Source organism: Diorhabda carinulata, chromosome 11, assembly GCF_026250575.1.
Source record: "Diorhabda carinulata isolate Delta chromosome 11, icDioCari1.1, whole genome shotgun sequence".
Taxonomy (NCBI): Eukaryota; Metazoa; Arthropoda; class Insecta; order Coleoptera; family Chrysomelidae; genus Diorhabda; species Diorhabda carinulata.
The window spans coordinates 5,402,145-5,429,339 of record NC_079470.1 but is presented as its reverse complement, the minus strand read 5'-3'; the positions used below and the strand labels follow the sequence as shown (position 1 = coordinate 5,429,339).

Sequence of the window (27,195 nt, the reverse complement as noted above, 5' to 3'; positions counted from 1 at the left end):
ATGCATTTAGTTCTTCCTGCAAGGTACACAACCCAAACAAGAAACTTTTGTAGTTGTTGTGGCATTTATAAGAAATTCACTTTCTATTTGAAAGAGTACCAGCAATTTCTTGGAAGGGAATTCTGGTGAAAAACGTGAAAATAAGTGTGAATGTATTAATTTTATATAATACTTATCATGGTAAATAAAGACATACAAAGATTAAAATTGAGTCAAATAAATCTCTTATTTGTTACTGGTCATTTTACATTCTTGTTAAATTTGGCTTCTTATTAATTAAAACCTAATTTCAAGGATTATTTTGGGGTAAATTATACAGCCCAAAAGCTTAACTCTCCCTATAGGAACTATCAAAAATAAATATAATTACACTAGTTCATATACCTTGCAATTGAACAATTGTTTTTTTATGTCTTTACTGTAATCAGTCATAATTTTGTGCTTCTTAATCACCTTTCAATTAACCTCCAAAGCAAGTACACAAACTGCATATAATACATGATTTTTTTCAAATCGTTTAATTATAAAAACGTTTTTTCCCTTAAAATTATACTCCATACAGAAAATACGAGGTTCTGGTCAAAGTTCAACGCTTAAAAATTATTTTATTCATTATTATTATTCATTATATATATATATATATATATATATATATATATATATATATATATATATATATATATATATATATATATATATATATATATATATACAACTTACTAGAAATTACCTTGAAGGTAATTTATGTTCCATACAATATTAATTTAGGTCTTATGATTTTCATCCTATGTTATAGTGTACTAATTTCATTATAAACGTTATTTTGAATATAAATAATCGTAATAACAAAATATTTTTACATAACCTCACCTTCTTTATTCTCTCAACCATTTAAATACCAATACATAGTAAGTATTTGTATACGTTTACCGATGGATTTCTATTTCCAAAAACATGGTAAAACACAATCATTTGATTACTTTTATAAACTTTACATCGACGATAAAAATTTCAATTGTAGAATACATTTGAACTACTTTTAACTGTCATAAACAGTTGAGGTGCGTTCTTTAACGTATTAGATCAAAAGATAAGTTGAACGATTAGAGTGCTATACTGTCAAAATTTAATATTGACATTGAAATTCTGTTGTTCATTTTACGTTTATAATAACTAATTTTACACCACAGATTATCGTTACCTTATCCTCTATAAACAATAAGATTTAAATAAGAATCCTACACCCCATGGTAATAATTTTCCTCATTTTGAGAGGGAAACAAGGAGTGTATTATGAGCGTTTGGAAACGAATCAGTGTCACCAACTCGTTTTATGATGTCACACTTTTTCAATCATTGATATAAATACCGCGAACAAAATCAGTTGATCTATCAAACAATAAAGAACGTTAAAACTTTTATTTTTGACGTAGGTTTCACAATTTTTGATAATGGATCAAACATATTGTGCGTGTAGTTATCCAACAAAACCTTCAGATTTATTGAATAAGATAATCAATCTTTTGGAATGCGAAATAACGAAAAACGACGAGAGAGTAATTGAATTACTTTGGTGTTACATCGCGTCAGCAAAAATTGGATTCGTATCCTTTTTTACTATAAGCATCTTGGACGATTGGGAATGTCGCTTGGGCACGAAGCGAAAAGAAACTGCAGACATCGTTATCTGTAAGTGCCCAGCGCTTGTTAAATTCATGTAAATGGGGAATTAGATGATGGGGCGACAACAGTTCCCATGTAGGTTCCCATAATTTGTAATAACTCAATTGATCATTCCTTTCGATGTTTCCTCTTCTTCTTTTTCTTGTGGTGACTACCAGCGACGAAGAGAGATTTTATTGAACCGGTTACTTAAGCCAGGATGTTCGTCGTCTTCCTGGAACTCTTTTTCCAAATATTTTGCCTTACAGAATATCTCTGAGTATTGCAGTGTACAAGTTTCTACGGTTATCATTACTTCTCGTTCTTCTGAGGACTTTATTTGTTATCCAGGAGGTCCGGCGAATATTTAGGCCGTATTGCTGACTGTAATGGGTGACACTATCCATCAGGATTTGTAAATCTTCTATATTTGATGTTGTTTAACCTGTATCTATTTAGCACTACAGTATTTTCTGTCTCTCCGCTCGAGTCGAGTACGAGTTGAAGATGAATACAGATCATATGCAGCCTTGGATGACTCCTCTGACTTCCTATATGTGTTCTACTTCGATTATAAGGTTTGCGGAATAGTTCCAGTAGAGGTTTCCAATTATTCTCAGGACCTAGTTTCGTATCAACAGCATTTATAGACCCAAACTGTTTGAGGCAATATAGATCTTACAAAATTTGTCTATTCCCTTTGTGGATTACTTTGGAAAAGAGTTCTAAAAGCTAGCTCGTAATACTAATTGTACGCTTTGTTTATGTACTGTTGATGATACGCGCGATCAACGCGCATTATAACCTCAAAGATGAGATAAAATTATAGAAATTGATGAAAAATTACTTTACGAAGGTTGCTACTTAAGTTGGCGATAATGATAAAACATAAAACATCGATTCTATTCGTTATATTGCAAGTGACATACCGTGAGTGGCTGTCAAAAAGATTTATTCCCATTAGATACCGTATACAAAATCGATTGTATGGGTGTTTCAAGTCGAGCCGAATCCAACAAAAGCAAATGGTCGCCTGGACGTTTTGCCACCGTTCCATTAGAGCAACGCGGAATTCTGAATGTTGCACCAGTGTTTGTTTTGCAAAAAGTGTTCGAAAAAATCAGGGAAACTAATCTCGGAAGATGAATCATTCTCCAACCACACATCAGATTAACCAAAAACGTGTTTGAACAGTCAAAACAACAAATTGATTGTTCATTCACCGTACAGTCCTTGTTTGGTACCCGATGTTTTCTTCTTCTTTCCGCAGATCAAAAGTTAACTTTTTTCTACATCTGAAGAAGCTGTTTATGCGTTTTGGAGGTACCTGAATCGAAATATTTAAGTAGCAGCCCTCCTATTAGTTACCACGTTATTCTTTGTAATTTTCTTAACATTATGTAAAGATGATAGTTGATTTACCGAATTTAATGACCTTATTGGAAATATTAAGCGAGAGATTCAAACAAATACCTGAATTTGGAGATATTCTGAAAAGTTTATTGGCAATTTGCAAAATACCAATACGTCTAAGGGTAAGTTCGGACGTATTGAGATTTGATAACGATCTACAAGAATATTTTGCAGTGTTAGGTAAGTACCAAGCACGATTCTGCGTTTGTATTAAACTTAATGTTGTTCTCGTTTGCGAGATTTCGCTTTCGAGTCGAGACTCAAGACAAGACAAGTCTTGCAAAAGTCTAGAAGTATCATAGATAAAAGATGGCAAATGTTTGTCGATTATTAACTTAATATTGAGTATATAGTTAATCGACAAAGTATAAATTAAAATTGTTGAATATAACCTTAAAACAAAGTAGTTGAAAAGCTTATTATGAATTCTCAGGCAGCCCGAGAAGAAATTCTGAAACATTATCAGAAAATAAATTTGATTTATAGCGTTTTAAATCCACGGCATAAATTAGAAACTTTTGACACTATGACGTGGAGTGAAGTCCTTCTACGCGCGTCTTTTACAAGTTACAACAAGTTTTAAATAAAGTATCAACTTGCTGCTCTATTTTATTATATAAGGTTGGTAACTAAGTACTTTCGCTTTTTACTGAGAGATAGCGTTGTTTTATTTTTTGAATAACTTATGTTAGTGCTGTACTTTGCCTTTCGTCACGTGATACTGGTCACATTGACGTAACTTTAGAAGTGACCAGCGGAAATGACATCGAAAGCTGAAAAACAACATTAAAAACTCATGCTCTAAGTTTAATGAGTTTCCAAGGAACCAAATGATCAATTCTGATGTTTACTGTCAACGATTAATAAATCTGGATGAAGCAATTAAAGAAAAATTGTCAAAATTATCGAATCGGAAAGATTTAGTGTTCCACCATGATAATACAAGGCCTTATAACATATTTGGCAACTATTGGAGCTTGTCTGGAAAGTGGTATCACATCCCTCATACAGCCCTGATCTAGCACCATCTGATTACCATTTATTTCGAAGTTTGCAGAATTCTTTGAATGATTAAACTTTGACCGCATCTGGTTCAGTTTTTTGGTGATGATGACCAGAAATTTTATGAGCTCGGAATAATGAAAAACTGTTTTATTTTATACTACAAAGACCACTCATTCAAGTAGTTTTAGAAAGTGTTTCAATTTGAGTTTTGCGCGTCAAAATTAGACGAGGTGTTTGCTTGATTCAAGACAATGTTCCAGTCCACGCTGCTTCGCTTTCCAAGGCTGCTGCACACGAATTTGGATTCACATAGATTGTACATCCACCGTATGGTTCAGGTCTGGTCCCGTCTGACTATTTTTTGTTCGCAAAGCTAAATATTTTGACTCTAGATGCATCATATTTTTATAACGGTATAAGTTGACGTTCTGAAGAGTGGGAAATAATTTTTTTCCACTTATGACCTTTAGGCCAAGAGCTTTTGGACCGAATTACGTATTTTATATATAAAAAATGTATTCCTCAAAATTTTAAGACAAAAAATCAAAAACAAAAGAGACGGAAGATCCGTTTCCACTCTCAGGTTTCTGTAATGGAATTTATTAGAAACTTTGGTGTTAAGTACGTGATTTTTCGAAATAATATTTTCGTATCCTTGTTGTTATAAGGGAAAACGTTGATAATTATTTTAGGTTACGTGCTGTTGCGAGTGGAAGAGGTGAATTTTCGAAAAATCGTATTGGATACGATCGTAACCATTTTGGAATTACGTAACGAGAAAGATAAAAATCAGGTAATTTTGAAAAAACGTAGACGTGCATCCGTTTCCGGTAGATTCCCCGGAATTTTAGCTCAAATTTTATTCATCATCGACGATGAGTTGTTTCCTAAAGCTTTGGATCTAACTTTTAGTTTAATATCAGAATTTCCCGAAATATGTAAGTACCTATTAACTTTTTCCAAATTAGTTTCAGTGAACAAGTTTAGAGTAAGCTTTTACTTCATTTTCTCTTAAATTTCTTTGAATTTTGATTTTTCTTTTTAGATCATAGCTTGTTTTTTTTCATATACTGAATAAATAAAAAAATGTAAAGTAAGCTTTTATTCAGAACACTCTGTGGATTGTATCGTTTACAGACGAGAATGTTGAACACACACACACACATTCCAAACATTTTGTTTTTTATTCACTGCGATAACTTAATATTGAGAAAAATAACAGCTTACATCATATAGATAATTTCACAATTAAAATCATTGATTTCTAATTAATCAATAATTTATTTTTCACACGTTCTTATGGTGGAGCGGATCTTCCTAAATCTTGCTTGAGGTAACAGTCGATTGCGTCGATTTTCCTTTGTTCAATAGCCTTTGATCAAAGTTGTACCAAACATCCTCAATTGGATTAAGATCTAGACAAAATGGTGTCCGATTCATTGCAATTATGTCAACTATCATCTTCCAATGTTCAAAATCACATTATTGATAAACGAAGAGGCAGATCCTCTCAAATCTTGCTTGAGGTAACAGTCGATTGCGTCGATTTTCCTTTGTTCAATAGCCTTTGATCAAAGTTGTACCAAACATCCTCAATTGGATTAAGATCTAGACAAAATGGTGTCCGATTCATTGCAATTATGTCAACTATCATCTTCCAATGTTCAAAATCACATTATTGATAAACTAAGAGGCAGATCCTCTCAAATCTTGCTTGAGGTAACAGTCGATTGCGTCGATTTTTCTTTGTTCAATAGCCATCGATCAATGTTGTACCAAACATCCTCAATTGGATTAAGATCTAGACAAAATGGTGTCCGATTCATTGTAATTATGTCAACTATCATCTTCCAATGTTCAAAATCACATTATTGATAAACTAAGAGGCAGATCCACTCAAATCTTGCTTGAGGTAGCAGTCGATTGCGTCGATTTTCCTTTGTTCAATAGCCATCGATCAATGTTGTACCAAACATCCTCAATTGGATTAAGATCTAGACAAAATGGTGTCCGATTCATTGCAATTATGTCAACTAACATCTTTCAATGTTCAAAATCACATTATTGATAAACTAAGAGGCAGATCCTCTCAAATCTTGCTTGAGGTAACAGTCGATTGCGTCGATTTTCCTTTGTTCAATAGCCATCGATCAATGTTGTACCAAACATCCTCAATTGGATTAAGATCTAGACAAAATGGTGTCCGATTCATTGCAATTATGTCAACTAACATCTTTCAATGTTCAAAATCACATTAATCGAACGTTAATTTTTGAATTGTAGGTGGAAAAATGACCAAAGAAGATATTCTAAATACTCTTCTGATTCGTTTAGAAGACAATTGGCGAAATATATATCCAGATGTTCCAATGTGTGATCCGCCGGATATAACGCCATCTTTTACTAATTTGAGGATGATCACATCGATTATCAATTTGATTGCTCTCTACCTTAGTGCCCATACGGAACTTTTACCAAATGTACCTATGGTGACGAGATTTTCTTTATGGTAAATTACGATTGTTTTTTTTTATTTGTATATATATATATATATATATATATATATATATATATATATATATATATATATATATATATATATATATATATATATTAGTCCTACAGACTAATTAGGTCCTCCGCTTCGAGATCTTTCTCTTACTTTATGTTTGTTGCCCCATTTCGTCGAGTCCTTTCTTCCGCTATCTATCAAACCTCTTCTAACCTCCTTTGACTTCTTTTTTCTTGGTCTTGTTCTGCTGTTTTTCCAGATTCTTCTTCTTTTATTACTTGTTTTACCTCCCTATACCTTCTGTCATTCGACATAATCTCGTTCTCTGATTAATTCCAAGTTCAATTTGGAAAAGTGGGTTTTCCATTTATTAGAAGAAGGGGAGACATTTTTTGAAGAAGTTTAGAAAAAAATTATAGACAACGTTAAATTTAAAAAAGCGGTTTTTGTCCAAAGGGAACAGAAGAAAACCATTTCTTTTTAGGTTTATTCACAAATCATTTTTTGGAATGGAACAAAGAAATGATATTTTTCGAAAAAATTGATTGAGAGAATATTTTTTGACAAAATTGAAATTGAAAATCAATTCTTGAGTACGTTTAACGCAGACAAATAATTTATAGACAAAATTAAGCTAAACAAGCTATTTTTCGACAAAGCTAAATGAACAAAATCCATTTTTTGACAAAATTAGAATTTGAAAATTATTTTTGGACAAAATTCAAATTAAATTAACCCGGTTAAAGCAAAAAAAGTCTATAGTTTATAGTCGATTTTGATAAGGTTTCCCCAAATTTACAAATGTAGAGTTGAGAAACAATTTCTTGGCCAAATTCAAGATGAAAGATTATTTTTTGAGCATTTTGGACCATTTTTGGCAACAGTAAACTCCGAGAAGCAATTCATAGAAACAATTAAACTTGGAAAAGTCGATTTCTAACCAAATTGAATGAAGGAAGACCATTTTTAGACAAATGAGAAAATGAGAAACAATTTTTTGGCCAAATTCAAGATGAAAGACTATTTTTTGAGCATTTTGTACCAAATAAAACCATTTTTGGCAACAGTAAACTCCGAGTTGAAATTCATAGACAAAACTTACCCAGGAAAAATCGTTTTCTGACCAAATGGAATGAAGGAAAGTCATTTTTGACAAATATAGAGCTAAGAAACAAATTTTTGGCTAAATTCAAAATGAAAGATTATTTTTTGAGCGTTTTGAACCAAATAAAACGATTTTTGGCAACATTAAACTCCGAGTTGAAATTCATAGACAAAACTTACCCAGGAAAAATCGTTTTCTGACCAAATGGAATGAAGGAAAGTCATTTTTGACAAATATAGAGCTAAGAAACAAATTTTTGGCTAAATTCAAAATGAAAGATTATTTTTTGAGCGTTTTGAACCAAATAAAACGATTTTTGGCAACAGTAAACTCCGAGTTGCAATTCATAGACAAAACTTATCCAGGAAAAATCGTTTTCTAACCAAATCGAATGAAGGAAAGTCATTTTTGACAAATATAGAGCTAAGAAATAAATTTTTGGCCAAATTCAAGATGAAAGACTATTTTTTGAGCATTTTGGACCCAATTATACCATTTTTGGCAACAGTAAACTCCGAGAAGCAATTCATAGAAAAAATTAAGCTTGGAAAAGTAGTTTTCTGACCAAATTGAATGAAGGAAAGTCATTTTTTGACAAATGAGAAACAATTTTTTGGCCAAATTCAAAATGAAATACTATTTTTTGAACATATTAAACCAAATGTAGCAATTTTTGGCAACAGGAAACACCGAGACTCAATGTTTATCCAAATTTTTTTTTAAAATCGATTTTGACAAGGTTTCGCCTTCATTTAATTGAACAAAAAAATTTATCTTCAGATTCAACGACATAAAAAACTTAGATCGACCATTATTAACTATTAGTACGAATCTGGTCACTTTTCCTTGTTTAGAAGCGTCTTTAGTAAGAAAATTTCTTAAAGAGGAAACCCAAAATATTTTTCAGTTTTCTAACTAACATAGAGACGGCACAACATTTTTTTGAAACACCCTATATATATGCTTTTTTACCCTGTTTGCGATCATCTAATAAGAATCGCTTGCAAGTAAAACTTTGTCACTGGGGAACGGATCTGGTGAATACGTTGGTCGATGAATTCGAAGATTGATAACCCCAAATTAGTATTTTCATCTAATTTCATGAAATTTTTCAGGCATTTGAGATACGTATACATTTATGTAACCAAAGTTCGTAATACGCCCGCGAGAAATCTTGTAATGACTTGTATTATCTGGATAGTCGATTTATTTCCCGATTCGGAATTCGTTCCGAGCGGTTTAGCACGGGGTGAGATTATTACAAACAATTTTGGTGCCGGGTCGTAATTTCGATGAGTTTTTTCAGATTTTTTGAGGTCGAGTTGTGAAGCTAGCGAAGATTTCATTCGAGATACGATCCTATTGAGGATCAAGCCGTTGATACCACTGGACGATTTTATCTTCCTGAAACTGTTTATTTGCTTTATTCCGGTATATTTGAAATATTCCGGAGGTAAAGGGGTAAGTTTTAGAAATAATACGGAAGTGGGGATGCAATTTTGGGGTGATTAACGAATTGTGGATGCGAAACGATTCGATATTATGAAAGTGGAATGATACACTGTGGTGGATAATGGAATGGAGATGTGTATGAGGAAAAACTAATTTTGGACTACATAAACTTGAAAATAATGGTTGGAAGAACCATTTTTAGGAGTTTTTTCATAAAATTTTTCATAAAACCAAACTTTTCTCAACAAAATGACCAAGGGAAATTGAAAAAACAGTTATTCGGCAAAAATGAACAAATAAAAGGCATTTTTCGACAAAATATTATATGGATACCATTTTTTTATCAAATTGATTGGAATAAAGCAGTTTTTCGTAAAAATTAGAGTTGCCAAACGGTTTTTCCTCTAAATTCCAGTTGAAAGACTAATTTTTGAATACGTTGAACAATTGATATCCATTTTTTGACAAAATTAAAGTTTACTAATTAATTTTCGACAAAATTGAACTCATCGAAATAATCCATAGACAAAATTCAACTAGAAAAATCTATTTTCCGGTAAAAGTGAATTAAGGAGAACCATCTGCCAAAAAAATTAGAGTTAAGAAATTATTTTTTGACCAAATTCAATATGAAACACTAATTTTGTAGCACATGGAACCAAATAAAACCATTTTTGGCAACAGTAAACTCCGAGTTGCAATTCATAGACAAAACTTACCCAGGAAAAATCGTTTTCTGACCAAATCGAATGAAGGAAAGCCATTTCTGACAAATATAGAGCTAAAAAATAAATTTTTGGCCAAATTCAAAATGAAAGACTATTTTTTGAGCGTTTTGTACCAAATAAAACCATTTTTGGCAACAGTAAACTCCGAGTTGCAGCTCATAGACAAAACTTACCCAGGAAAAATCGTTTTCTGACCAAATCGAATGAAGGAAGACCATTTTTTGACAAATGAGAAAATGAGAAACAATTTTGTGGCCAAATTCAAGATGAAAGACTATTTTTTGAGCGTTTTGAACCAAATAAAACCATTTTTGCTAACAGTAAACTTCAAGATGCAGTTCATAGAAAAATTAAACTTGGAAAAGTTGTTTCCGGCTACGTTAATCGCATAGAAGTAATTTGTAGACGAAATAAAACAATTTTTGAATAAAACTGCATAAAAAAAATATCCATTTGTTGCCAAAATGAGAATTTAAACAAACTTAATTGAAAAAGCAGTTAAATTCATTGTAGGAAAATTTTCAAAACCTCGTATGTTGCAGGTTATTATTATTTGTTGCAGATTTTGGAACAGAATAGAATTATGTACAGAATATTGAAAATTATCAGTCATCCATCTCAAGAAAACAGCAATCCCAAAGAACATGCTTGCGTTATAAAAATATTGAGTTATAAGATGTTGAATATATTAGTTCCGCATCTAGAAGATGAATTTATAGAAAATTCCGGACCTACGATGTGAGTAAGATTATGAGAAAAACTCCTCTTCTTTTTTCTCTTTCCCATTAATTCTCTTTCTGTCTCGCACACAGTCCTTGGAAACTCTTTTTCGAAAAAAAATTGGAATTTTTTGATCAGATTTAACATTCAAAGCAACATTCGGATGAGCTGGCCAAAGGAAAGTCATTTTTTGACTAGCTTAAACTTGGAAAAGCCATTTTTTGACTAATCCGTACGAAGAAAATCAGTTTTTTGGCAGAATTGAAAACCCAAATTTTAGCAAAATTGGCCAAAAGAACACAATTAACCTAGAAGAAGTGATGGAAAACCAATAATGTATCAAATTGACTGAAGAAAAACAAGTTTAAAACCCAATTTTCGGCAAAATTGGCCAAAAGATCACAATTAAGCTAAAATTGGCAAAAATAAAAACAAAATAAACAAGGGAAAACTATTTTTTAAGAAAATTTGCTTTCAATCAAACATACCAAAGAAGAGCCTTTTTTCAAAAGTCATTTTTTGGGAAAATTGTTCGACAATATTGGCCAAAAGACAATTAAGCTAGAAAAAACCTTTTCCTTTCTCCAAAAAATATACAGTGTTTGAAAAAATTAAGATGTAGAACAATTTTAAGACTAAATTGAAGATAAAAAACAATATTTAAAATAATTGTCTCAAGAAAAGACTGTTTTAACAAAATTAAAACTGGAACAGACCCAAGAAAAGCCATCTTTTGACAAAACTAAATTAAAAGTCCAATTAGTGACTATATTGGCCAAATGGAAGAAATTAAGAAAAGGAAAATCATTTTCTGACCAAATTAGAAATGGAAAAACAATATTGGAACAAATCGACCATAGAAAAACTATTTTTTATCAACTGTAAACTTGGAAAAGTCATTTTTTGACTCAACTTACCAAAGAAAAGCCATTTGATGACAAAACGGAATTCAAAATCTAATTTTCGATCAGATTAGCCAAAGTAAAACAATTGAGATTGAAAAGGCCCTTTTTTGAATGAAGGAAACCGATCATTTGGAAAAATTTGAAATTGGAAAACTATTTTCTGGCCAAATTAGAAATGAAAAAACAATATTTGATGATATTGACCATGGAAAAACCATTTTTAAGCAAATTTAAACTTGAAAAAGTTATTTTTCGACCGAATTTAAAGCCATTTTATGAGAAAAGTGAATTCAAAATGCAAAATAACCAAATGAAATCTATTTTTACACAAATTCTAAACGATATTTGTGATCAAATTAACGAACAGACATTTTTTGACAAAATTCAACTTGAAAACCTGATTTTAGACCAAATTGGCCAAAGGAAAGTCAAGTTTTGACAATACTGGAGATAACAAAGCAATTTTCGAACAAACTAAACAAATAAAAATCAACTTTTGTAACAATTGCACTCAAAAAGCCGTTTTATATCAAACTGAAGAACTGAGGAAAGCAATTGACGATATCACATTCACAAAAACTATATTACAAATCGAAGATAAAAAGCCATGAGTAGACCAATCATCAACATCATTTAGCAGTTAACCATTTCGTTCGGTCTTGGACATCTTGGATCTAATTGGAAGTTGGAAGATATCCATTTCAATTCGTCCATCCATCGCGTCCAGTGGTCGTCTTCTATTTCTATATCTTCTTCATTCCTGGGATGCCATTCCAGTATTATCTGCGTCGATATATTATCTGGCAAATTTGCGACATGGCCAGCCCAGTTCCATTTTAAATGTGTTGCCCTTTCTATTGCATTCCTCTCTTTTTTTCACAGTTTTTTGTGTCAATGTTAGTATTTCCGAGCCGCAAATCCATAATCCATCGACGAAACAGCTTCCGTTTGAGATATGTCGATATATCTGACTTGAATACATGTCTCAGCTGGCCGAATGCAGCCAGAGTCGTTTAAGCGAAATGGATTTGACAAAATAATGGTTTGAATTCCAATTTTTGACCAAATCGACCAAAGGAAAACCACGTTTTGGCAAAATTAGAGACGATAAAACATAGTTCGATCAAAGGAATCCAACTTTTAACAAACCTCCATTTAAAAAACAAGCTATATATATATATATATATATATATATATATATATATATATATATATATATATATATATATATATATATGATTATTTCTCTGATTAGCACAATTTAAATCATTCTCAAACATATATTAAGTGAGGTTATGGAATATGACCGATTGATTGATATGGATTCCACGTTGAAATAATTGCATTTCTATCCAATGACAGTACTTCTACTGATATTCATTAAGTTGTCTTTCCATTTTCGATTATTTTTCAACCATACCTCGTATTTAATGTCATATTCCACGTTCGCAGTTTAATAAAGAACTTGAAACAGAATGTATCTTCTGAAAGCGGTTTAATTTTGCTATCAAAATGTTTGGATACCCTTAGAAAAACTTTACAAGAAGATCCAAGAAAAGTGGTACTAAATTCAGTTTTATTCAATAACGGATGTGACGTAATTATAGGTGAGACTTCCTATTATAATATATAACGTCTACGCTTTTTCGGAAATGAATATTTATTAATTTCAATTAGGGTTGCTACTTAAGTTTTGAGATATGGCAACACTGTTGTGAATATGTCAAATCTGACATTGACATCTTAAAGTTTGACATTTGTAACGGTGATCGCTCAAAAAAAGTCGATTGTAACTTTGTTTTTTTTTAATACAACACCTTGTATATTAATATATTCGAGTTATTAATTTTTTTTGTTAAAAATTTGACAGTTACAGTCCCTTATAAATTATTTTTTTAAGAGGATACCCTTAAAGATATGAAAATGGTTTCTATTTGGTTGCTTTTAGTAAGGTTATACGTATTTGAATCTATATTGAAAAATTTTTCATTTTATACAGGGTATGTACAAAAAGTGTTCAAAGTTCAACTTCATAAATATTAAATTTCTTCATTTTTTTTTAAATAGAACTACTCGGTTTTTTCATGTATACTTTTCTATATTTAAACCTCTATATCCAGATATTAAATTTTTTCTGTAAATTTTTATAGATGCAGGTGTGGTCTAAATTTTATTTATTAAATTGACAACTAGGCAATTTTAACTATTTTCGAAAGTATCAACAATTGACTAATAACAGTTGAATAAGTGTCATTTATTTCAAAGCCTACTAAAAGTATACATAAAAAAATTAAAACTAAAGTCATCGAGTCAAAATAAAATTTAGACCACACCTGCATCTCTAACAATTTACGTAAAACATTTAATATCTGGATAACGGTAAGGTTTACCACCACACCCTGTATAAAATGAAAAAATTTTTAACATACATTCAAATACGTCTGATTTTGCTAAAAGCATCCGAATAGAAACCATTCTAATATCTTTAAGGGTATTCTCGTAAAAAAATAATTTATAAATGTCTGCAACGGTAAAATTGTTAACAAAAAAATTATTAACTCAAAAAGTATGCATTTTTCGAATAAAGTTTTTAGACAAAAGTATATTAAAATTTCATGTAGATTTCAAAAATGTATTAATATAAAGTGTGTTTTATTTAAAATAACAAAGTTACAGTCGACTTCCGGTTCTACCGGAAGTCGGCCATCTTTGAAAATATTTTAGCGAAAAAGATCGTATCCGAAAACCTAAACGTAGAAATTTTCACGATTTTACTATGAGTATTTTGCCATATACAGATAGTTTTAACTCGTAGTAGGATACCTAATTTATTTATTATCCGTAGAAGTTTCTCGAAAATTATTAACCTACGAAATATTTAGCGAGAAAGCGCAAATATGTATACAAGAAGCGTTTCACATCTTATCTATTATCTACGGACATTGTAAAGTTAGTAACAGCACCGATTCGGTAGATTTAACAATCGAATATTTGAAACGTCTGTTGAAACAGAAACATAAAGAACCGGTTTATGATAACAGAATCATTATAGCCATAATGGATTTCATTTGGGAAGTGATAGTCAACAATGATGAACTGACACAACACTTTTTGAAACACCACGGCGTGTTTTTAATGCTCGACTTTCTACAGGTAAAATTTCATTCATGCAAGTAACTGATAAATAAAAACTGTATTATAACAGCACACGCTACGTTGCCGGCAACGATAACCTCGTGATCATCAGGCAAATAACTGCTCGAAATTTTTATTAAATCTACGACGTCACAACTGAAAATCAATAAGAATTGCTTTTCTTATATAGTTAAAAATTTGAAATTTATGCAATTTTCGATTAAATATTTTATTTTCTGACAGTTTTTAGTAAACTACGCCCTTTTGTAGTCATGGCAGTGAAAATGTTAAATAACGCGCTACTACAAAAAAATATTAACGACTGTCAGCTGTTTAACCTGAAGCTCACTCTTTCGAATGCGATGCATACCGTTCCTGTAGACAAACCAGTATAGCCGTGTCCTTCGTTTGTATAGGGGCTGCTTTTTTTATTTTACCTCAAAAATAGTGCAACAGATTAATGAGAAATTCCACTTGAAACTTCAACTGAAACTTGTTTGTCGCGCACACGTGTTTTTGATTGATTCGAGCGTTTTTAAGATGGCCGAGATGGTGTTGAAGATGATTTACTTTTGGGTCGTCATTCCACGTCAAAATTGAATGAAAATTTGAAAAAAAAAAAAATCGGTAATTTTGTTCAATTTTAATATTGATTAAGTATTCGTGCGATTGTTGAATTTGAGTCTGTCGAAGCGTGCGTCCTAAAGGAGCTGTCAGAAAAAGATTTCTTCTATTTTTTCGAGATACGGAGCGATGTAGGGATAGAGGAGGGGCGTATATTGTGAATGTTAATAAATAAATATACGTAATATCAAAAAAAAATTTATTTGAAGGAGATTTTGGACTGAAGTACAGCCTTGGTTAAACGTCGATTCAAATTATTCGTCTTGTATTTGTAGGTTTATCCCTTAGCTGTTAAAATCATAACTCTAGGCGCATTGGTAGATTTATGCGATTTCAGTAAGGGTAAAAGCATCCCTTATATGATAACGTGGACAGGTAAGAATGGAAAAACGTTAATACCTTTACTGATGGACATATTTAGAAACGAAAATAAAGAATTGGGTGTTCAGATTGGACCAAATGGTGTTATTGCAGGTACGTACGTATGCTTAAGACCTAAAAGATTGGTTCTATTGGTAGTATAATAATTTCCTTGTCAAGCAACGATTTTATTGACCGGAAAAACGATTTTTGCTTTGTTGGTAGCACTTTTTTTGTATCTTATCACTGGCAGTACCTTACCATGCGATTTAGTTTCTTTTCCTACCATAAATTTGGGTCACATATTTACTTTTAAACCAAATGTTATAGCTGTTTGTTCTTAGTTTTATTTTGTAGGTCTATTCTAGAACTTTCAGCTTTGAAAGTGGCAAAAAGCTGAAGGATTTCTAAATCTATTTGTTTTTTAAATTGAGTGGCCAAAGTCGGACGGACAAGTTAAGTTACTTTGGCCACACATCGTTTTATTTAGAAAATGTAAAGACACGCAGGGATATAGGCGAAGAAAATTAAATTAAATAACATTCTTTGGTGAAAAATCGTGACATTCCAAACTGTAACGACCTGCAAAATCTCTTCTTCTGCGTACCAGATAACGTCGTCCGGCGTGGGCCAACTGGAGATTTGTAAATCTTTATCTCAAATAAAACCAGAACAAACTTTCAGATTTTGAGTTCTTCGTTACATCCAGTTCTTGTATTTTCTAGTGTGTCTTCGTTTTCACTTTCAAGTTCTCTGAAGTCTTGGTCTTCCTCCGATTGAAGGGAGCTGTCGGAATCGGTGGATATCGTCATAGTTTTTTAAGTAAGGCATGAAGCGGTACCACTGGGAAATGCAACTGGTTGTTTTTGAATGTCGCCGATTGAAATGCTTCTTCCAACTATTACATTACATTGACTTTTTTTTCCTGCGTGTTTTCCCATGAAACGGCGAATCTTCTTTGTTCGAGTAGGTCGATGACCTAGGCCCTGACACTTTCCATTTGATGGTATTAGTTCCAATGACTTTTTCATTGCCTGGGTCGTCGGATAGGTTGGGTTCGACGTAATTCCAAAAATTTTCTGATGGAACTCCCTCTAATTCCCGTTCTAAATTGTCAAAGGACGTATTAATGACACGGTGCTGGATATCTTTTCGAAAACAGTCTTACCTATTCAATATCGGGAAGATTATCTCTAAATCTCCTTATATTTAAGCCTTTCCGATCTAGATAATTCTTCACAAGTTTTTCTTTCTTCTTCAACTGACAATACGAGATCTGGCTATTAAATAACGATACTGGTTAGTTTTCGACAGGTTCGTATCAAATCGCAGACTGCACAAATACTATAATAGTAACGGAAACGTATTTTGGGACGTGCGTAGACAAGATATCTAGATACCCAACGCGCCTAGGGCGCCCTCTAGGCGTGCAGTCTTCTTCTAATTATACTGGGGTGAGATTGCAGTACTTCCAAACTTGATACTGGGATGAGATTGAACAAAAATAACATCCGAAGTGAAACAAATCAGTAACATCCGTTACCTTTAGAAATTTCACGGAAAAAACAAATAAAAAACAATTACCGACTCGCATTTAAACATGTTGTGGCTAAAATCAAACCAATAATAAAGAATTTCTATTGGATCACTTTGGCAACGCCGTCTAGCGGTACAACTTGCAATCTTAAGTTTGCCAAGAGCGTTCATAAACTTTCTTCAAGGTTGTATGAAGTCGTACTTTCACCTGAAAATCCTAGATGTCGCCCAGTTATTCACCCTTGAGTAAAATATTTGAAGGTAAAAATTCCTCAGTGTTTTCTCTACGCCTTTATCGATTTTACTTTATCTTATTTCTCCTTCAACTACTGAATACACTATCACTACACTAGTACTGACAATTACACTGCCTAACAAAGTTATCGTCTTCAAACACTGAAATCAGTTTCCATCTGAATATCACCAACCAAAAATTTCGATTCGAGTTTCTTGTTCACGTATTGTGGTACAGTAGTCACTTCTGATTTATTTATAGACCGGGGAAGTAAGATCAAAAAATATACCAATGAGAAAATTAAAAAAATTAGGGGTGACAATTTTTTTACCTAAGTGCACCGACCCTTCATCTCCTTCCTAGATTTCTGATCAAATCACGTGAAAGCTCGAAACGCAGCTTGAAAGCACATTTGAAAGCACTAAAAATCGATGGTATTTTTGCTTATAACTTTTTCTGACGTACTCGCACAAAAAAATCGTAGAGATCAAATTTATAGAAAATTTCACGCCCTACATGATGACGGTAATCGATTTGTGAAATGAAAATTTTTTCGACTAGAAATTTTCCAAAAAATGAAAATTTTTTTGAAAGGTCGTTTTTTAACCGGCTACCATACTAAAAATAGCCGTATCGAGATCAAAACATAGGAAAACATAGACTGTTTGCTATAGAAAATTTAAGTTTCTACAGATTCGGAAAATTCAAAATGGCGGCCGCAGAAATCACATTCAGATTCGGTCGAGCGCGGTAAGATTACTGACTTTTTTTTAATGAAGCCAGTGACACAACGTACTTTCAAATCTGTATTTAATCAATACACAGGTGTAACAATCTAGTGCAATAATCACAATTTAAAAACTTTTAATAGTACGGTCAAAGTATGAAGCAAACTTTGAACTTCTATATCTCGGCTTCTAATTATCTTATTTAGAAAAATTTTTTTTTTGAAATACGCGTTTTTTAACGCCAAACTCATTTCAAGCTTAAGTGAAATGTTTAACTTTATTTTTCAATGCGAAAATGAGGAAAAACATAACAGAAAAAAAAATTTTTTTAATACTTAAAAAAAGTTATGTGAAAAAGTTTATATATTTTTTCTTTCATTTTATATTTAAAACTATAACTTTTTCTCTATCGATTGCAACCAATCGCGTTTCGATATCGTTAATGTTTCCAAAAGGACACGTGATTGAAAAAAAACATTTATATCCGATTTTTGCGGCCGCCATTTTGAATTTTCCGAATCTGAAAAATCTTAAATTTTTTAAAGCACACAGTCTATGTTTCCCTATATTTTGACCTCGATACGGCTATTTTTAGTATGGTTGCCGGTTAAAAAACGACCTTTCCAAAAAATTTTCATTTTTTGGAAAATTTCAAGTCGAAAAAATGTTTATTTCACAAATCAACTACGGTCATCGTGTAGGGCGTGAAATTTCCTATAAATATGATCTCTACGATTTTTTTGTGTGAGTACGTCAGAAAAAGTTATAAGCAAAAATACCATCGATTTTTAGTGCTTTCAAATGTGCTTGCGAGCTGCGTTTCGAGCTTTCACGTGATTTGATCAGAAATCTAGGAAGGAGATGAGGGGTCGGTGCACTTAGGTAAAAAAATTATCACCCCTAATTTTCTCATTGGTAGATTTTTTGATTTTATTTCCCCGGACTATAAATAAATCAGAAGTGACTACTGTACCACAATACGTGAACAAAAGAATATTCAAAATGTTTGAAAAAAAAGCGTAACAAACCGAACGGCACGTTACACAGAAAAAAATTGAGAAAAGTTAAAACAAGAAACTAGAGTCAAAATTTTTGGTTGGTGATATTCAGATGGAAACTGATTTCAGTGTTTGAAGACGATAACTTTGTTAGGCAGTGTAATTGTGAGTGCTAGTGTAGTGATAGTGTATTCAGTAGTTGAAGGAGAAATAAGATATGGTGAAATCGATAAAGGCGTAGAGAAAACACTGAGGAATTTCTACCTTCAAATACTTTACTCAAGGGTGAATAACTGGGCGACATCTATGATTTTCAAGTGGTAGTGCGACTTCATACAGCCTTTTCTCATTGATAGAGTTTTGATCTTAGTTCCCCGGACTATTACACCTCACACTCAATTCGAAACAACCTCCGATTATATTTAAGCCTTCAAGATATTATTCTTTATATTCGCTGGTAATTTTTTCAAATATCTTTTCAATTTTAGTTTTTTTTATTACAGTACTCACAAAAAATTTCAGTTATTTTCATTGATTTCCTTTTGTTTTAATCTAAATAGTGTAGAGTAGGGAGATTGGTATACCGATGTTGTTTCTCTTTTTATTGGCAGTTCGAATCCACTCGAACAAAATCTTAATAACATCCCCTCTCTACTTTTAATATTTAACTACAGTTTCATGATTAATCATTCTTTCTATTTTTGACTCGACGAGTTAAAGATTTTACTTCTGAAAATCTATTTTTAAAAAACTTTATTGTTACAAAAAACACAATTAACAATTTTTCAATCGAATGAACTCAATTAAATTCACGATTGAATTAACAAAATTCATTATTTATATTTATACTAATAAAATGCTGACAGTTGTTTACGTAAATCGATTTTTATACGTTTTACTTTTTAGAATGTTTCGGATTTTTCTTAACATAACTCACGTTTTTTTTTTTGGAAATAAATTATTTTGACTTGCTTATGTTTTTTATGTTGGACAACATGTTTATACTTAAATAAAATTTTGATTGCGATTCACGTTATTGTAGATGGTAGATACCCGTTGATGGGTAAAGATCAATACAAATCAACTTTTGAAAATAAAAATATCGGAGAAAATCCATCGATGGCCGATATGTACGCCAGCTGTAGACCGAAAATTTACGCGCTTCTATGTTTGATATACGACAGATACGGAGATGTTTTCGAAATAGCGAACGGTTCTTACAAAACCTGCAACGAAAATTTATCCACAGAAGATCGGGTGTGTAAATTAACGTCTTTAACATCTTCTACTACATTATCTTTATTTTTTATCTTCTTCATCGACTAGCTTTGATATTTTCTTAGTTCCATAGCAAACCATGGACGTAACGTTCATTTTTAAGGGTTATCGTACTTAAAATAAGTTATTGGGGTAGTGGAAAGTACGTATTTTGATATTGGTTTCAACACAACTCTTAGAGAGTTCCTTGAGAAGTTGATAAAAGTCATAGTGCACCGGAAAGGAAAATAACATCGAATTAAATGAAACAAGTATCGGTGTTTAAAAATTGTGAAACTTTACGATCAGTATATTGTTGATTGAATATCTAACACTTAAAATTGACCCCACTAAGTCTCTTTTTTTATCAATTGATCACATTTGTCCATCATTGACACCAATATGACCTTCAAGCGCTAAAGAATCAGTCATTTCTGTAGACTGTTTCAGTCCAGTCTATTTTCATCCACATTCTATGTTTTCACATTCGATCATCGTAATTTTTAACAAAAATCGATGATCACTCATTGTTGTATTGCGTTCGATTGTCGTAGAGGGTGTTCTCATGATATTTATGAGGTAATTAATCTATTATGATTGTATGATGTATTTTAGATGACTTTGTTGTTGGCGGAAAATTTTCTCGGTTTGAAATTTGGTGAAATATGGGAAGAATTGAAAGTTGAGTTCGAAATGATGGAATTTGAACCTCTGCCAATCGATCGTATGGTGATAGACGCTTTAGTTGAAAGGACGCACAGATGGGGGGCTCATTTGAAAGAAGTCCAAGAGGATTTGTTAAAAGATGGATTAGTTGATGTAAGTATAATTGACTTTTTTGACATCAGGTATTCAAGCTCAAAATGGTGTCCGAATTCTTTAATGCGGATCCGATTTTCATGAAAATTTAGAATCAAGCTCGTCTTACCCTCAATATCAAGATCTTTATGGTCGCAAGGCGTGCAAATTGTTTTTAAAGGGTGAAAACCACCCCTTATCGAAAAATACCAATATTACAGTTTTTCTTCCTTTTTTTCAATCCAAATGTTTTTCGTTTATGCAGCATAAATATCTTAACATATTGTATAATAGAAAATTTATATATTTCGAAGTATCAACCCTTAAACATCTTTAAAAACTACCCTTCTGACGAAAATAATATTAGGAAAAAAATCTTTTAACGATTTAAAACATTGCAATTTCATTTATACTGTAAAAAATTCATAGAATTTTAATAAAATTTAATTGGGTATTAATTTTCATTATTCAACCCTTAAAAAACTACCCCTTTGCAGAGAATCAAATAAAAATAAATCTAATGACTGCAAACTTTTAGATTTTGTATTCTTTTTGGTATTAAAGTCTCTACTTGAAGTAATTTTCAATAGTCTACACTCTGTCAACCCTTAAGAACCACCCCTTTGATAGAAAAATTTTTTTTTATAACTGTTAATGTTTTGATTTTGAATTCTTTCGGTATTAAAGTGTATTTTCCAAACACGAAGTGATTTTTCATTCTCTAGACCCTGACACCCCTTAAGAACCACCCCTCTACCAAGATTATAAGTATATTATCTCTTGGTACTCTTAAATGTACCTACAGGTAACTTAGCACCAACAGAAAAAATCCGTGCGCCAAAATTTGAAACTTTTTCATATCCTATAGTTCACAAAAAAAAATTCAAATTTTTATTTTTTATGTACTTCATTAATTTTGAAGATATCACATCCTACAAAAAACCATTTTAAAGGTAATTTTCAGGACTACAAGCCTATGTATGTTAAAAGGGCTTGAGTCTGTCCAAATTTTATTAATAAAGGGTCAAAGGGCTGTGTATAAGCAATTCTCGCACTGTAGTGACAGATTAATTTGGTTATAACTCCGTCAATTTTTATGCTACAAAAAAAAATAAAAAAAAACAAAATAATCGCCATAAAAAATACTTTAATTTGACTCTTTATTTTTTTTGTATCCCTTATAGTTATGGAGAAAAAAAATAAGCAAAAAAAAATTTTTTTTAAATAAAAAAAAAGTATTATTTAATGCTCATTTTTTTCAAAATTATGCATTTCTAATCAGCCGAAATGTGAGATGTCGTGAATAACATCCAAATAAAGTATTTGGTACGAGAAATAAGTTTAATATTGAATTTCAATGAAAAGGCATTAGTTTTAGTGCAATTATTTTTTTCAACTTCAACTATTTTACATCATATCTCACTGAAATTTCAGTCGAAACGAATTTTATCAGTAATCATTTGAAAGGTCTTTTTAAGCTCTTTAAAAAGTAGTCTCTGACTTTTTGTTGAAAAATGTACTCTATTCCTGGCATTTGAGGTTAAGTACTTAATTACGTAAAACAAAAACTATTCAAGTATCTATAACTTGCTTTAGGTAGAACATTAAGATCTTGTAAAATAGCTTAATTTCTTTGTTTTTTTATAAGCTTCATTTTTGTTCTTCATATATTTTTCGATAAAATGCATCATTAGAGAGTTATATGTAAAAAACTATTGAAAAATGCAGTTTTTTTGACGAAAAATCGTACTTTTCAATTGCGAATAACTCAATAACTATTGATCTGACGAAAAAACTTTATATACCAATTTTCACTACAAATTTGCCGATCTTTCGATTTCTCGGGTTATTTTGGATAAAAAATTTTCCACCCCCTAAAAGGAGTGGCATCCCCCCGGCACTATGTAGATCTTGCTTTTTGAATACACGCCTATCAACTGTCAAAATCCCGATGCTACGATGAAGAATTAGAAGGGGAAATGCTTGAATACCTAGCCTAGTAGTCACTTGGGGCCAGATCTGGACTATACGGTGAATGAGGAAGCAATTCAAAGTGTAATTCGTTCGATTTAATGATCGACTTGTGAATCGGTGCATCGTGTTGGTTTTTCCTTCGACATATTTTACCTTGTTTGAATTTTGTTAATCTCGTTGGAGAATTTGCGTGCATCCATTGTTGGGATTAACGTTGTGATTTGGGATTTGTCATACACAATCCATTTCTCATCGCCTGCGCCAATTCTGCAGGTTTGTGGTTGTCAGTTGGGACTCTAGCGAGCGCAAACTGTTCAGTAACGATTGAGTATAGGATAGATCTTGAAACTTCCTGAATTTGCATCGATAATTTTTTTTGATTCTAGAATCTAATGGACGAACAAGAAACGTACAGAAATTTGAACGACGCCCGTATAACTCAAGCTTTAGAAAGTATAAACGAAGCCAAATATTTGGCTAGATGTACAGAGAGAATGTTCCGCATAGCTCAAGCTTACAAACAAGTTGCGCAAGTCGAAAAATCAATGGACCATATTAATGCTTCACCTGAGTTTCATCAAACGTTCTCTACCAGATCTCGCGTCACTGTAAGTATATTTTTTCGATATAATTCAATCAAAGAAGTTTAAGAAATGTTTAAATTTTTCTGCGGTGTGAATTGAATACTGTTTATAAGTTATATAAGCGATTTAAAACAAGAAATTAGTCATTTAAGAATGAGGAAGGATCGAGACGTCCTTTAAATTCAAAGTAAACGAAAATAAAGATACAAACATTTGGAAAAGGTTTTCATTTACATCAGGACAAGCTACTGTATAAGAAATCGTTGTTTTATCGCTAAAAGTCCTCCTAGTATGTCCTCATCCATATTATTCGCCAGATTCAGCACTACGCGACTTTTGGTTTTTCCTCTGAATCAAGAATGTGCTAAAAGGGAATTTATTTCTGACATTTAACGGCTTACGACCGAAACTATTTTGAAACACACCTTTCCGATGATGTATTTTAAGATTGTATAACTGTATTACTATTCAAAGGGCAGTAATTTGAGAAAAATTAATTCAAATCGAATTTTATTTGTTTATATTAGAATAATTTACAGTATTTTTCTATTAGACTTCGTATAATACATCGTATTATATTGAGAAGTGTTCAAGTTCCATTTTTAATACATCCCTGTATAGTATAAGACATAATTCACTCAATTTAAAGTTGGTAAAAGTGTTTTAATTCAAATTTCGTTCGTTTCAACTGAATTTACATTATATTTCTACCTCGCCTCCTAATAACACAGATTTGTACGAAATTTTATTTGTGTTCTCTTTTTAGTGCACCCCTGTACAATATAAAACATTGTTAACTCAATTTGAAGTTGGTAAAAGTGTATTATATGAAATTTCCTTTTTTTCAGCTAAGTTTACATTATTTTTGTATCACCTCTCGTAAAATTTATAGTTATGAGTTCTAATAACAAAGATTTATAAAAAATTTAATTCGTGTTTTTTTTCAATGCCTCCTGTATACTATAATACATAATTTACTCAATTAACTTTAAGAAAAATCAATTCAAATTGAATTTTCTTGTTTTTATCAGAATGTTTTACAATATTTTTATTAGACATCGTATTATATTGAAAAGTATCATTTTTAATGCACCCCTGTATAATATAAGACGAAGTTAACTCAATTTGAAATTGGTATAAGTGTATTATGTCAAATTTCGTTTCTTTCAGCTAAATTTACATTATTTTTGTATTACCCCTCGTAAAATTCATAGTTATAAGTTCTAATAACAAATATCTATACAAAATTTTATACGTATTATCTTTTTAATGCACCCCTGTATAATATAAGTTGGTAAAAGTATATTAAATCATATTTCGTTTGTATCAACTGAACTTACATTACTGTTTTATTACCCCTCGTAAAATACATGTAATTAATACACGTATTCTACAGCTTTTGCATAGATTTGCATGAATTAGTGATTCGTAATGTGAAGAAATTGATAAAAAATAATTTTGTTTATTATCAATGATTATTTTCAGCCGATTTTTAAACAAAACATGTGTGTTGTTGAAGAAAAACCAGAGGACGATGACGTCTCGCTTATTTTATCCAATGAATCCAAATCCACTTTTGCTTTCATAGATTTACTTTAATCCATATGAGGAACCAGTCATCAACCCATATATTATTTTTTACAGTTTGATTGTATTCTTTTAAAATTATATTCATCGAAATGATTGAGACTATTTTTTAATCAATTGGAATAATGCCACAAAAAAGTTGATAAAACTCTATCACAATAAATTTCTTTTAATCACCCTGTACCACTATAAATGAATTACTGTGTGATAAATTTTATATAGATCTATTAAGTATATAAACAATGACATTTTGAGGACTACACTACGAGAACTAATGACATATTCAAACGAATTTAACCACAAACAATGACATTTGACATAATACTTGGAAACTTCACTCTACAACTAAGCCTCCAGTAGCAAATTCAAACAAACTTACCACACAAACAAAACAGTGACGTTTGCCATATTTCGGAGACTTGACTCTACACCAGAACTTTTAGTGACATATTCAAATGAATTCACCCCAGAATCGGTGACGTTTGTCATGTTATTTTGGAGATTTGACTCTACACCAGCACTTCTAGTGACATATTCCAACTAATTTAGTCCAGAAATAGTGACGTTTGATATATTTTAGAAACTTGAGTCTACACCAATGCCTCTAGAAGCAAATGCAAACAAATTTACGTCACAAACAATGACATTTCAGGCACGTCACTTTACACCATCAATTCTACATAATGTCAAATTCAAAGGAATTTACCTAATTTACATATTTCTGTGACTTCACTTTAAACCAGCGCCTCTAGCTGAAATTTAAAAAGCTATAAAACTTAAAATTAATTTAGAAATTTTATCAGTTTTTAGGAAATAAATAGACATGATTGAATTTTTCCGATTTAATTTATTAACCACCTTCACAAAAATTATTTCTTTTCTTTAGAACTAAAACTTGCATATTCACATTATTTTACATATTATACCATGGTACCAAATCTATTGGTATGCGAAATGGAGCTCCACATCGAATTAATTTTTCCTGTATAAAAACTCACTCAGTACCTAACTGATTATAAGCCATTTCTTTAATTACATTCTTGTCCAAATCCTGTAAATCAGACGTAATAGCTTCTTTTGGGGTTACCGGAAAGCAGCACCAGAGTATAAAAGCTATGAATGCAACTAAAGTACCCACCACCAAAAGAAAATCCTCTAAAGACTAAAAGATTATATAAAATATGAATGAAACAGTGAGGAACATTTGATAATTTTACTGTTTTTAAAACGTTTTCAACAACATAATTTGTAATTATGTTTCCACACATTCCTGTCGTCAGTTTAAGGCTATTTGAAGATTAATAGTTGATAATTAAAATAACATAAATACACTTACTGATTCTCCTAGTATTATATCGTTAAAAAAATATATAAATTCTCCAGCTTCGCTAAGCATTATATATGTAGATATGTCCATTACACGAAAGTGAATATTCTGTTGTTTATTTACATAGTAAAAATATCATCAATTAATGAAATCTGATGATATATTTTTTTAAAATTATCTAAATTCAACTTATTTAATCGAAGAAAAAATTTAACAGCTGATTTTTGTTTATTTGAAGTTGTTAGCTGTCATCTGTCAATTTTTAACGTAGAATGAACATAGAGTTAATATTAAAGATAGAAGGACTATAAGGAAACTATAACCCGGATTCAGGTAGATCACTTATCAGCTGATTGTTATTGAGTAGTTATCAACGATTTAACCCCTCACAAGGATAAATGACGAAACGTATAAAAACCGCAAATCTCAGTAATTTATCATTGAAGCTTCTCATGATAATTAATAGTAGACAGCCATTTAATGGAAATGAATAACCTTCAAAGTTCAAAAACCATAGACAAATGAAACAACCCTTCCGCTGATCGCATTT

At 31.4% G+C, this 27,195-nt stretch overlaps 1 protein-coding gene across 1 annotated transcript; it reads left to right on the top strand.

Annotated features, from left to right (window-relative positions):
- Positions 1-1,390: 1,390 nt before the first annotated feature.
- Positions 1,391-25,415, top strand: LOC130899353 (cilia- and flagella-associated protein 69-like). The gene is made up of 14 exons (XM_057809250.1): positions 1,391-1,604; positions 3,069-3,255; positions 4,773-5,018; positions 6,364-6,589; positions 8,813-8,946; positions 9,004-9,158; positions 10,440-10,615; positions 12,955-13,109; positions 14,348-14,655; positions 15,537-15,735; positions 20,161-20,375; positions 20,991-21,194; positions 23,534-23,755; positions 25,217-25,415. The coding sequence occupies exons 1-14, from the start codon at positions 1,452-1,454 to the stop codon at positions 25,328-25,330; spliced, it is 2,694 nt and encodes an 897-aa protein (XP_057665233.1). The 5' UTR covers positions 1,391-1,451; the 3' UTR covers positions 25,331-25,415.
- The last annotated feature ends 1,780 nt before the right edge of the window (positions 25,416-27,195 follow it).

Excerpts from the sequence above, each read along its gene's own strand:
- LOC130899353 (XM_057809250.1), top strand. The coding sequence starts at position 1,452 with ATGGATCAAACATATTGTGCGTGTAGTTATCCAACAAAACCTTCAGAT. Across the intron at positions 3,256-4,772 it reads AGAATATTTTGCAGTGTTAG|GTTACGTGCTGTTGCGAGTG; the intron begins GTAAGTACCAAG and ends TAATTATTTTAG. Across the intron at positions 6,590-8,812 it reads GTGACGAGATTTTCTTTATG|GCATTTGAGATACGTATACA; the intron begins GTAAATTACGAT and ends GAAATTTTTCAG.